This window comes from Manihot esculenta, chromosome 12 (genome assembly GCF_001659605.2).
Source record: "Manihot esculenta cultivar AM560-2 chromosome 12, M.esculenta_v8, whole genome shotgun sequence".
Classification (NCBI taxonomy): Eukaryota; Viridiplantae; Streptophyta; class Magnoliopsida; order Malpighiales; family Euphorbiaceae; genus Manihot; species Manihot esculenta.
Window position 1 is genome coordinate 26,895,505 of NC_035172.2, and position 12,881 is coordinate 26,908,385.

The following is a 12,881-nucleotide window of genomic DNA, read 5'->3' on the forward strand; positions in this document are numbered from 1 at the left end:
TTTTACCGATATCAACCATTATATCCGAACTTTCTTCCATGGTGCTTGCTGTCTCGTACATCTCTCGTGTTTTTGCACCACCCTCCCATCTCCCTGACAGCGAGGCCGTCAACAACCCTTCAACGACCGTTAATTCAATTGCAAAACCATGAATTTCGCACATTTGTTACCTCCCTTCGAAAACGTCAATACCTCAAATCTCTCAAGTCTGTTCTTAACTTGCACTGTCCAACTGAACACGAGTTTAATCTTTCTTGCAATCCGTTCTGACCCCATTTAAAGGCGATTTAATTTTGAGAATACAATTTCTATAGTGTTATGATGGAATCCTAGGCCAAAGTTTGAATTATATGCTACATTCTGGATCAAGAAGATAAAGGCAGAATACAAAAAATTAAGAGAAGGCACTTCCTATAGCCCACATATTTATCATTATCGTCAGTGGCATCAAGAATAAATCAGCTGGCTCCTCGATAATTTTAATACATCACGACTTACTATTAGGCTTGTGCAGCCAACAAAGAGACGGCTAAAAAAATGACAACTCCTAGCTAGCACACAAAATAGCATAATCAAGCCAACCAGCACACTAGCAAGATCAAGAACAGACGTGCTCAACCAGCTCAGCCAAACTTTCATCAGAGACCTAAATCCCAAACTCCCCCCTTGCTGAAATTTTTGTTTGATAAAAAATTAGAACAAAAACAAAATTTTCACTGGAAAGATGCTTCAGTCTCTGCTGCTTTCTATTCTAAATCCAGAAACCTCATTTAATATTCTACTCATGAAGCCATTGGTGTTCCACTAGCAGTCGGTTTAGCCACATAAATCTGCTTCATCTTTGAAGGAAAGCTTTTTTCTGAACCCAAAGATTGATTCCTTCCTTGGTATCCCACCCTACGATGAGACCACTCACCCCCGGAACTATTCTTCTGAGAGATTCCACCTCCTCTTTGATAATTATAGCCTGAGGAATTACTGTAATTCTGGGCAGAGGTACTCCTCTGATGGGAAGGCTGCATTTTGAAAGCAGAACTCGTACTCTGGCTGCTGCTACTGTTGCTTCCACTACCATTATGCACAGCATCAGTCTTGCTAGCATCTGAAATGTTGCCAGCAGACGAACTCTTAGCAACAGTGCTCTGTGTTGAAGTACCAGCATTAATTGATCTTGACGAGTCTACCAACCCAAGTTCATCTGGTAACTGGGTGACACTTGCATCAGTAGCTGTGGGGTAGTTCTGGGTGTTATCAGTGGGCATAGTTATCTGAGACTCTGGGAACCTGTTTATTAATTGTTGGTCAACAGCTTTCCCATGGCTAAACTGAGAAGGAAGTTGACCTTCTGCCTGTTGCTGCGATGATGTTGATACAGAAACAGATTGAAGAGGTGATGCAGGAACATGGGACCATCGAGCTTGGACCGACATGTCAGGGGAGGACTGGACACAACAGTTTTAATCAAACATCTAATGTCAGCATAAACAATTCAACAAATGTCAATATCAAATTTGATAAAAATGGGTGTATTCAGCCTTTGAGTCAGATCTCTAAAATATTTCAATGACCCGAGCATGCCTTAATACCCTCCAATAAAAAATAAAAAAATAAAAAACTCTCCCCAGTTAAGAGAATAAATAGAAGAATTGGAAGTCCATTGATTGCATTTTATGTTTGATTGCTTTTGAGAGAACTGATTCAGTGCACATGTGCTTACGTGGGGCTAGCATCTTTACATTCTCAATGGTTGCCATTTGTGAGCGCATCTCTCAAGTGCGTAATTATTTCCCCTTCTTTAAATAAAATTTAAAATCGCCTTTGGACACCATTATAATTTCAAATGACAAATGAAATTTTTTACCTGGAAGGGAGAAACATCAAACATGGCCAGAGGAGATGCCATAGGCAAGAGAGGCGATCCCGGTGCAAGATGTTGTATAGGAGTTGGCAAGTTGGTGGCATTGCGCTGTGCAGAAACCATATCCAAAGTAGTCATGTCCCCTTCACTAACACCCATCGGAGAAGCAGGGTTATGCTTCCAATCAGGTTGCTTCCCAGATGGAATATAGGTGGTACCCATGAAACTCAAGCCAACTTGTCCAAACTGTCCAACTGGTGCAAAATGATTATATACAACCATGTGTGGAGGACCTTGAACCCCTGGAATGCCTCCAGGAGGGCTGATGAAAGGGCCAGTGAAACCTGATGGAGGCCCATAGAATGAATCTACACCAGAATGGTGTTGCCAGGTCCCAACTGGACCTGAAACTGAAACATTACTCTTCTGAGGCTGTGATTGGGAAGATGCAGACTCATCTTGGGGCCCAAAAGCAAAGATAGGTCCCCCCAACATTGGATTCATCTCATAGAATGGGAAATGGGAAGCTGGACCTCCTGGGACATGAGAAATCATCTGGCTAGAAGAATTCTGTGGACTTGGTAAAGGAGGCCACAAAGACATCGGTGGTGTCTCGACAGAAAGATCAGCAGGAAGTGCATCACTAAGAGACTCTTCACCTCTTGATTGATTGGCTAAATGCTGATCGCCTGATAAACCTGCCAGAACTAAGATAAAACTCAAAGTAAGAAAAAAGAAAAAAAAAAAAACGAAAAAGAAAAGTTGCACAGCAGTCTAGTACCATGCTAAAAGAATATATTGAAGCTACAAAGGTTGCATAGAAAAATAGCCACCTGCTGTTATTCCATCAATATCAGCACCACCAAAACCTTTGGAATCTGAAGCAGATACAAGGCCTGCACCCAGTCTATTCCCAACAATCTCATCACTGTTTATGGCTGCAACAGCAATGGCTGAGGCAGCTGCTTCAGCTTCGCAATCTACCAAACGAGCACAATCATCGGCGCATTTCTCTTTTTCAAAGAAAAGAGAGCAATCATTTTCAGGTGCAGATAGATTAAGAGAAATTTGAATATCTGACCGACAAGGACCTGGAGGGCCCATCACATGAGAAACAACACGGCTACTAGGTGGGAGGATTGTTGGAGATGTGACAGCACCTGAAGGTTAAATGATTAAATAATTCAACAAGAGCCAATAAAAATGCCTAACATATACAGAAGTTTGCAGGAAGGTATATGCCCACCAAATTGAATCTTCTCCCCTGCAAGCAGGGAATTGATTGGACTCACAGCAGAAGCAAACGACTTGTCCTTGGCCAAGATGGATGAGGAAGGCAAGCTGGACTCACCAACTGATTTAGAAGGATCTCCAACAGAAGAATGTGTATCAAACTGTGCAGGCTTCATAGCTTCATCAAGTTGATTCTGTGTTAGGGCCATAACCTAATAGATAAAAATTAGTTAGTTTTTCCTTGTTCAAAGATGTATTAATGATTACAAAACTAAGAATAAAAGCCATATATATATATATATATATATATATATATATATATATATATATAATATGTGTGTGTGTATACATGAAAGAAGACAAGGTCAATGAGCTCAAAACTGTCATACAAAGACTAATCTACAGAGAACAGAGTTAAAAAATAAAATAATGTAACATTTATTAGCTTGTTTATTCTGCTGAATCCTGGCCATTTATGCAGCTTATCAGGTATTTTCAGTTTCAATTCGTTCTAGAACCGGCTCTTATTTCGGTTTTAGTTTTGGTACAATTCTCGATTCCTATAATAAAATTTAAATTTGAACGAAATAATTAAATCCTTCTAACATGTACTAATATTATTTATATCTAATATTATCTATATCAAATTAATAAGTCTCACATTCAAATTTTAAAATAATATTAAACATCTATAATATCATATAATATTTCCATCTAAAATATATCAAGACACTAAATAACCAAACATAATATAGTCTTCCTATTACAATTTTCAAACTCTTAAAAGAAGAACAAGAAAAAGTAAAAGAAAACTCCCAATAGAGCTTCCAAAAGCTTTGTTGCAATATTTTCACAAGAAATAAACTCCAACTAAACAAACTTTTATCATTCCGATATGTTGCAAATTTGTTTAGTTTCTTTTATTTTTTATAACAAAACTATGTAGTTTTATCTAAAATTACATAATATCTAAAATTACATAGTTTAACTGAATATTTTTTTTTTTAAATAGTCACAATTATTTTAGGCCTTGTTTGGTTCAAAAAGGATACTTCCAAGGAAGTGAAATTCCCTGAAAGTAAATTGGGTTTACTTCCCCTACATCACCGGCAGAAAGTAATCTAACTTCCTAGAAAGTCGAGAAAATATTATCAACCAAACAAAACAAAGTTTTGGTATTTTCCAGAAACTTCAAGTTCCTTAGTTAAGTTACTCCCAACCAAATAAGGCCTTAATTTAATTTGTTTCTAATTTTATCAAATTATATTTTATTAATATATATAATATAGTTAACAGTTATATATATATAGGAATAATAATAGCAATTAGAGGTACACAAACATACATATACATGTAATTAATTTTAATAATTTATGTTCTATTAGTATAAATTCTATTAATATGGAGATAATATATAATATAATCTATTTAAATAGAATGAAGTACAATTAACTAATTAAATTAGTTAAATTATACTCTTATAAATCTTTAATAATTAACTAGTGACTAAAATACATAATAATTATATATATATACATATAGCTATTGGTAACAATTATAAATACATAGCCATACATATATCAATCTATATATAATTATTTTAGTAAGTTATATTCTATTAGTATAATTATATTAATATTGAGGTAGTGTAAATACATAATTTATTTAGATAGTAAGAACTTTAATTAACTAATGAAATTAGTTAAATTATATATATATAATTATTTTAGTAATTTATATTCTAATATCATAATTCTAATAGCATAATTCTATTAGTGTACATATATATATATAGAGAGAGAGAGATAGAGAGAACAAATTATAATCAACTAACTAAATTGGCTAAATAAAATGATAAGAAATATTTAATAATTAAACAATATTGCAATTATATGTGTGTAATTTTATTGAAATTGTATGATATATAAAACATATTACTGAAACTCTATATTAGAATTATAGTATTACTACAAATTATATATAGACACACACACATACATAAATCGGTTTTTCAGTACGGTTCATGTTCGGTAAGGTTTCGTTTTGTTTCGAGTACGGTTCTTGACAAAGAACTAGAACCAGAATCAAATATCTAAATAAATTTGGTTCGGTACTATTCAATTTCTACACCATCGGTTCTTTTTCGGTTCCGGTTCAGTACAGTTTTTTTATTCAGTTCCGGACCCCAGGAACCATGCACAGCCCTAATCCCAAGTTCAACAGCAGCTGGTCAGGCTGGTAATGAACACAACCTCTGTTTGTGAATGGCTGAACAAAGCACAGTAATAGGAAGGGAACTTTAGCAGAAGTTAATGTACCTGCTCATATAACTTTTTCCCCCTATCTCTTCATACAACAAAATAAATTTTATGAGATTTATGCAAGAGAAAAAATGTGAGATACAAGCATAAATACTTGGACATGTACATGCACATGAATGCATTACATGCCAAATCACTAAAGCCTGAACAGGCATGCACACGTGCGCGCACACACATCGATAGAGAGACAGAGACAGACAGAAAGAGACAGAGAGCTAATTGAGGAAAAATAAACTAGTAGCAGGCAGCATCTGGAGATTCTGGGGCAAACACTTAGTAACATTCAACAAACAGAATCATTTAGCCAGATATGAGAAGAAGAAAAAAACAACAGAACAGCAAGTAATCACAAGATGGCTTCTTTGATGCAAATCTAATCAGCTTCATATTCACAGGAAGTAACAGAACAGAGAAAAGAGCACCGGAAGAGGAACATCAATATCCCAGTTACTGACTTACTGTAATAAAATAATTGCATATCTGCAAATTTTGCATACCTGTTGATTAATCCGGGAATTGCCCCAAGAGCCCAAAGATGTTTGGGCATTATCCAGAACCTTATTCTTGTTCTCAAACATTAAGCCTGATGCAAGGTTCTTCACATTACCAGATCCAACAGGTATGGAGCTTGTTTGGAAGGACCTGTAAAAAAAATGAGGTTTACACATCTCTGTATGTACTTTTGGCTTCTATAAAATTGTTTGACAAAGGATTTACTTGATTTTTTGGGATCTTAAATCAGCCTGGACATCAGTTTTCACAGCAGGAAAGCCAATTGGCAGCAATGGTTGGGACACTATAGGGGCACTATTTCCTGCAGAAACTTCACCATTTGCCAAGCCATGCCCATCGGTGCCAACATAATCAATGTGAATACTGTTGGCTTCTCCACCAACTGATACAGAAACTTTGTTTGAGGTGACAGATGCAACAGTACTTTGTGAGGTAGAATGAAGTTTTCGTGGCATCTGGCATAAAAAAATTAACATCATAAAGCAAAGTTTTTTACTTACTGCAGTAAAAAGAGACAACAAAATTCAAGCGCAACAGAACCTTTGAGACCCGAGACTTTGCTTTGCTTTCCTTCTCTCTCTGTTCACGGCGATCATTCAACATTTGCCTCTTTGATCTCACCTCAATAAAATCATCATCATCACTAGGAGCCACTATACCAGGTTGCTCAAAAACACGTACAATTCCACTTTGCAAAGGTGCATCAACATCTTCTCCATGATGTGAAATGCTCTGATTCATTCTCAAAGTTTCTTTTCCAGCACCCTTTTCCGGCTTCCTTCCTGAATCTACCTCCTGTGAACTAGCTGACTGCAAACTCAAGCCTTCTGATTCAAATTTCTGTTTTGTTGGTCTATTAGGCACAACCACCCTCCCTGAGACACTTTTTTCTCCAGAACCCCTGCCACTGTTATTAGACTTATCATCAACCCCATATGGTATAGATGAAACAAGTCCAGAAGATTGCCTCCTATCAGCACTTCCCCGAACGCGAAATTCAGTTCGTTGGCGTCGAGGTCTATGAAATCCACTGGATTCTTGGTGAGAATTTTTGGAATCTTGTACTGACGTTTTTGAGCCATGGTTTTTCACTGCAAAGACATATCTCTTCCCTCTCCCTCCAGATGATACACCCCGAACTCTTGAGGTAACTATAGCTTTTTCTTTAGGAACCGACCGCAACGATGTTGCCACAGTTTGAGGCTGGCTTTCCAATTCTTCAGCAGACAAGGCTTTGGCATTTTTCACAGATACATCTTCCACTTGAAATCCTGATTCAGACCTAGAATTGCTATCATTTATGTGAGAAAGCTCTCCTTGGCCCTGCAGCAGTTTTACAGTGCTATCAGAACTTTCTCTTGTGGAATAAGAGCTTCCCTCTTTTGAAGATAGACCATGAGATACATCTAAGCTCCGAGGTAGACCTGGTTGATTATCCATTGAAACAAACAAAATATCACTTCCCATTAGATTATGAGCAGAAGTTTCCTGCCCAGGTTGACTAGGAAGATGACCTCTCACATTCTGATTCAAAGGAAAATTAGTTGGAACACTCGGCTGAACAAAGGACATTGATTGTGGAGCCAATGGCAATATCCCCTGTGCAATAGGAGATGTATACCTTAGCTGACCAAACTGGAATAGAGGAGGTTGTGATGGCCGCACTTGAGTAATGGATGGGCCAACAGATGCATGAAGATGAAGAGGCATCTGTATGGAACCAATCTGTATGGCTGGGACAGGTGACGGTATCAGAGAAGGGCCAGAAAACAACCCAAAAGGGAGCTTAACAGCTACCTCAGGCTGACCAAGAACAGAGGGACCACTGGACAGGACAGTCTGACCGGAAGAAGATGGGACTTGGGGCTGAGGGGACAAACCAAAACTAATAGAACCATCCACATGATCCATAAGTTCAGACGATGTTTTTTGAGCATTTTTAGGTTCAATTTCCAAATCTTGCATTGCGTTCTCTGTTTCCTGGAAGATACTGGAAGTATTGTCAACACTCACTTGAGCAGAACCATCCACAGGCTGATGGCTAGGTCCATCAGTGTGCATCCCATCAAAGAATCCTTGTTCTTCTGCAGAAATTTGTTGAATTACAAAATTGGTTTCTTCCTTCCTCAAGCTTTTTTCGAAATCATCATTTGGCATCCCAACCTCTACGCCCTCATTGAATCCAAGAACCAAGTTGTCCATCATTTCAGTAGAATCTTTCTCCTCTACATGCAGACCATCAAAATCTTGGGCAAGGTCAATATCCTCAGCTTCTCCATCATGAACTTCATCTTCTTCATCATAACCATCTTCATCCTCATCATATTCTTCTTGTTTCTGCAATTGCTGATCATTCTGAATAGTCCATTCTTCTTCATCACCAGTAGAGACAACACTTGAGCCACTCATCATATTATCTTTCTCAGCTTCAAAGGGTAAGGTTGTACATTCATTCCCTTGTTCCAATAAGGAAATGTTTTTACCTTCACTACCAGATAATGTTGGAGAATCTCTAGATTCATCCAAGTCATCATGAGATAGATGAACTGGAGAATCAGGAGGGCTTGAAACAGAAAGTGATGACTGTGAATCACATCTTGCTGAGTTCCTGTCTAGTTTGCGCACTTCATTATCAGCATGTTCTTGCTGGGTATTAATTCTAACAGTCCGTCTAACATTCTCTTGGTGGCCACTGTCATACCCTGTCTGCACAGAAGATTCATTTCTTGCTCCATGAGTGTACTGCATCTCACCTTCTGAAAAAGATGAGGGGCCAGGACAGTCATTCTCAGCTCTGTAGGAATTTCTGAGCATTGAATTTGTAGGGGGGGGCAGAACACTAGGCTGCCTGATGGGATACCGTGACCTTGCAAAGGAATAGAGGCCATCTGCTTCTGGATTTTGATACACTCGTTCATGGTATGGAGGATAGAGACTGCCACGAGATCGACCATGTCCCCATCCAGCATCATCAAACCTCTCACTAAGGTTATCATGAAATTCAGATTCAATCTCTGCATTTCTACCATAATGATCTCCTTCCCCTGGCATATTCCACCTCTGACCCTTGATTTGACTAAAGTCATCCATATGAGTATCTGAAACACCTCCTTTATGATAAACCCTAGATGGGATGCATCCAGGTCCACCATAAAATTCTTTTCTAAGAAATGTTCTTCCACCAATAGATGTATCTCGCCTAGGAATGCGATGACCATTCCCCTGGTCTTGTGAATGAAAAGTAGAGCTGTTCCCATTTTCAAGTAAGTCCCTCTTCCATGAAGTCCCAGCTTTCCCTCTATCCAAATAGAGGGAAGCACCATCTCTAGGAAAGTGAGGCCTAGATACCACCTCAAATGGCCTATTCATTCCTGAGGAATCAGAAGATGCTGAGGTTGTGATCCTGTCTACCATCCTTTCACTATCTTCCCAATCACCCATATCTACCACCTTGGAAACATCCTTCTCTGCTACCATCCCTGACAATTTATCGTCTGTAACACCATAAGAATTAGTGCTAACACACTTTGCTTCATCAGCATGCCTCTTTGCAATCCTTTCCTCCAATTCCAAAAGCTTCTGTTTAGCAGCCTGCTTCCTCCTCTCCTCCTCCAAAAGAACTCTTTGTTTCTCCTCCTCTCTAGCTATCCTTTGTTCTTCAGCTCTCCGCATGGCTTCCAATCTCTCTTCTTCAGCTCTCCGCATGGCTTCCTGTCTCTCTTCTTCCAACCTTCTTTGCCGTTCTTCTTGTTCCCTAGCCACCCGCATTCTCTCCTCTTCTTCTCTCCGAGCAAGATCCACAGCTCTTTCATGTTCTTCCATTATTCGCTGCCGCTCTTCTTCCTGCATCTTCTGAACTCTCTCAAGTTCAGCTTCAAAAGATTCCCGAACAGGGTCATGAAAATCAGTCTGTTTAAGCACATCTTTCTTCTTCTTAACCAGCCCAACAAGACCCCCAGAAAAGGGATCCCGTCCATCAAAACCAGCAGTCCCAAATTCCTTGATGAAGGGGTCCTCTAGATAAGGTTTGTCATTCCTTGAGGATGATCGCTTATCCCTACCAAAATTCAGTATGGGATCATTAATTGGGAGCTTTTTACCACCTGAAGAAAATGACGATTTGGATATGGAGTTACTCTGGTAAGTATCTCCTCTGTATCTGTTGTATTGTTCACTTCCATGACGCTCTCGAGCATTTGATTCAGGCCATCGATTACCAAAAGAATCCATCTTATTCCAGGGCTGCCTCCCACCTTGTCCATACCCTGAATCCCTCCTTCCAGCATCATCATGTGCATTGTCTCGGAAAGGTGATGGGATGTACTTATTCTCCTTGGTTTCTCTGTTCAGAGTAGATGGCTTTCCGCCAACACCATTTTTTTCATTCCCAGCTTCTTGAACACCAACTCCATCTTTTGAAATAGGCGAAGAAGCTCTCCGTGAGGTTCCTTCCCGTCCCTCTAGGCTAGACATTCTCACATCATGCCCATAACTATCGACTTTAGTGACTTCACTAGAAGATATCTTCCCAGTTTCATTGTCACGTTGCCCTCTCCTGTCAAAGAGATTATTCCCTGGTTTCTGTGGCAAAATACTAGGCCTTGGGAAATCGAAATCCATATCCCAGTAAGCTTCACTCTTGGAAAATCCATTATCCCTGCCACGGTCAGCCAAACCAAGCCCTGTGTCACGCTCATCATCTGCCCAATCTGACCTTGGGTTCAACCGAACTAAAGGTAATGGTCCTGAAAAGTAGTCTTCCCGCATTTGGTCTTTCTCAGGCATGACTGAACCACCCCAACCATGAATTTCAGCACCATTCTCTTGTAACCTATAGTTAATGTTACTCCTTGACTGCAATTGTGGCCGCATATCAACAAGTGTGCTCAATTGGGAACTATTCCGCTCATTAGCCAACTCCTCACCCGCTACCTGCTTCTGTTTCTGATTCAAACCATCTTTCAGTTTCTTTTCAGGCCCAGAAGTGGCTGGCAAAGTGGCGCGTAATGAAGGGAAATCCTCACCTCTCAAAACTGTGACTTTCTCTGTCACCAGGGAACCCCGACAAGGAACAGAAGCTGAAGGCACCACTGACCGAGCAGAAGGCAGAGTATACACACTATTAACACTCCCCCCACTGAACCCATTAACAGGCATTCCCTGATCAATCCCATTGTTACTACTAGTGCCATCAGCTGAATGATCACCACCAATACCAAATACTTCTTTATCCTGTATGGCAATAGTGGCAGGCTTAGTCCAGCCGGTACCCGAAGAACCAGGGCGAGGCCCACTCCCAATACCACCTCCAGCAGGTCCACCACCTGATCCCAAGGAATCAAACCTCTCATGCTCCTTTCTCAGAGAAGGCAGATTCAAGGGGGGTGGAACAGAAAGTTTTGGCCCAGCAGCCTTCTGCGAGCTACGAGGCCGTGAAAGCACCACCATCCCTCCTCCAACTCCACCAGAGCGATTGCGGTTCGACCCATAAGAGCTTGAATGATGCTGATTATTATGATGATGCTGATGATACTGCTGCTGACCATAGGATTTATTGAGATTCACAGAAACAAACTTGTTCCCGACTCCGGGATTGGCCATCTCAGGGCCCCACCCACCACCAGATTATCAACCCGTTTGGTGGCCTCGGATCTAAGCCTAATATTATTCCACTCTCGAGCAAAAAATTGTACCTTTCTCTATCGTAACAGATCTAATCGTAAATGAAGATCACACGAATCAAACCCCAGAAAGCAGAAATTCCCTCTAAACCTGATCAACACAAATAAATAAATAATCTCAAATCATAATATTAGAAAAATTGCAGTGACAGCGATTTTGGTTTAATTTCGCTTCGTGAAAGTGGGTTCTCTTATTTCTTCACTTCTAGTTTTCAGGAGGCAGATCATAATGAAATGGAGGAAGAAGGGGTGTATAGGAGATGTAGCTTACCTCCGGGGGGCGTAAGATAGACACGAAGACAATAACCTGCGCCGCGGGGAAAGGAGTACGACGAGAGGAAGGTCAGAGAGAAGCCCTACTGAAACCAGAGAGGAGAGGGAGGGAGAGAGAAACACGGAGAGCAGCAAGAGCACGAGAGCAAAATAGGCGATGGTTTTTCTGTCTTCTTGTTTCTTCCCCTTGATTTTATGCTATTTGTATTTGTTTCCCGTAATTCCAGTTTGCTTTTGTGTATTTGCCGACTTAAGTAAAATGTTTTTCACTTACACCCTTCCCTTGTTAAGTGGGTTTTATTACAAAGAAATACAAAAAATTTTGTCCGAGGTTCTTTTTTTGTTTTTTTCCTTTTCAGACTATGAAAGTTTTAATTGAATGAAAAAATAAATAGCAAGACTCTAAAGTATGATCACTTCTAATAATATTTAATTTTCTATTAGAATTTTTTTTTTTTAAATCTTGTATTAAAACATTTAATAAAATTTAAAAATCAAACATAAAAATAGTTATCTTAATTTTAAAATACAAATTGAAATAATAAAATATTGAAATTAGTAAAATTACACTGTTTGTTAATAATTTTCTGTTTTATTTAACTTATAATTTACGCACTAACTTAATTTGTTAATTATAAATAATTCATAATAATGAAGATATATATACATATATATGTATTGTGGGTGAATTTATAAACTGATGAAAATAATATTTATATATTTAATTTAATTTTTATTAAGATTGTCTACAATTATTATTGAGATTTTAATAAATGTTCAATTGAATTTGATAAACTATTTTAAATTTTTAAACAATACCGAATTATTTTATATTTTAAATTTTTTAACTTTGCAATGTACTCTTTAGTTTGGCGATTTATAATTTTAATATTAGTCATTAGAAATTAAAATTTCAATTGATTTTAATTTTGGAGATAATTAGCTTTATTTGTAATGTAATTTTCATGTATGACTTTTTATTAATTTTTATATGATAAAATA

At 38.5% G+C, this 12,881-nt stretch overlaps 1 protein-coding gene across 3 annotated transcripts; it reads right to left on the reverse strand.

Annotated features, from left to right (window-relative positions):
* Positions 1-394: 394 nt before the first annotated feature.
* LOC110627283 lies at positions 395-12,075 on the reverse strand. 3 transcript variants are annotated; one of them, XM_021773542.2, is made up of 8 exons: positions 11,878-12,075; positions 6,466-11,697; positions 6,130-6,380; positions 5,910-6,054; positions 3,105-3,303; positions 2,692-3,018; positions 1,862-2,556; positions 395-1,442 (listed from the first exon to the last, which is right to left on the reverse strand). In XM_021773542.2, the coding sequence occupies exons 2-8, from the start codon at positions 11,524-11,526 to the stop codon at positions 783-785; spliced, it is 7,338 nt and encodes a 2,445-aa protein (XP_021629234.1). In that variant the 5' UTR covers positions 11,527-11,697; positions 11,878-12,075; the 3' UTR covers positions 395-782. The 3 variants fall into 3 exon arrangements, with proteins under 3 accessions (XP_021629234.1, XP_021629232.1, XP_021629233.1); XM_021773540.2 differs by having other exon boundaries at positions 1,862-2,565; positions 11,878-12,074; XM_021773541.2 differs by having other exon boundaries at positions 1,862-2,565; positions 6,466-12,074.
* Positions 12,076-12,881: the final 806 nt, after the last annotated feature.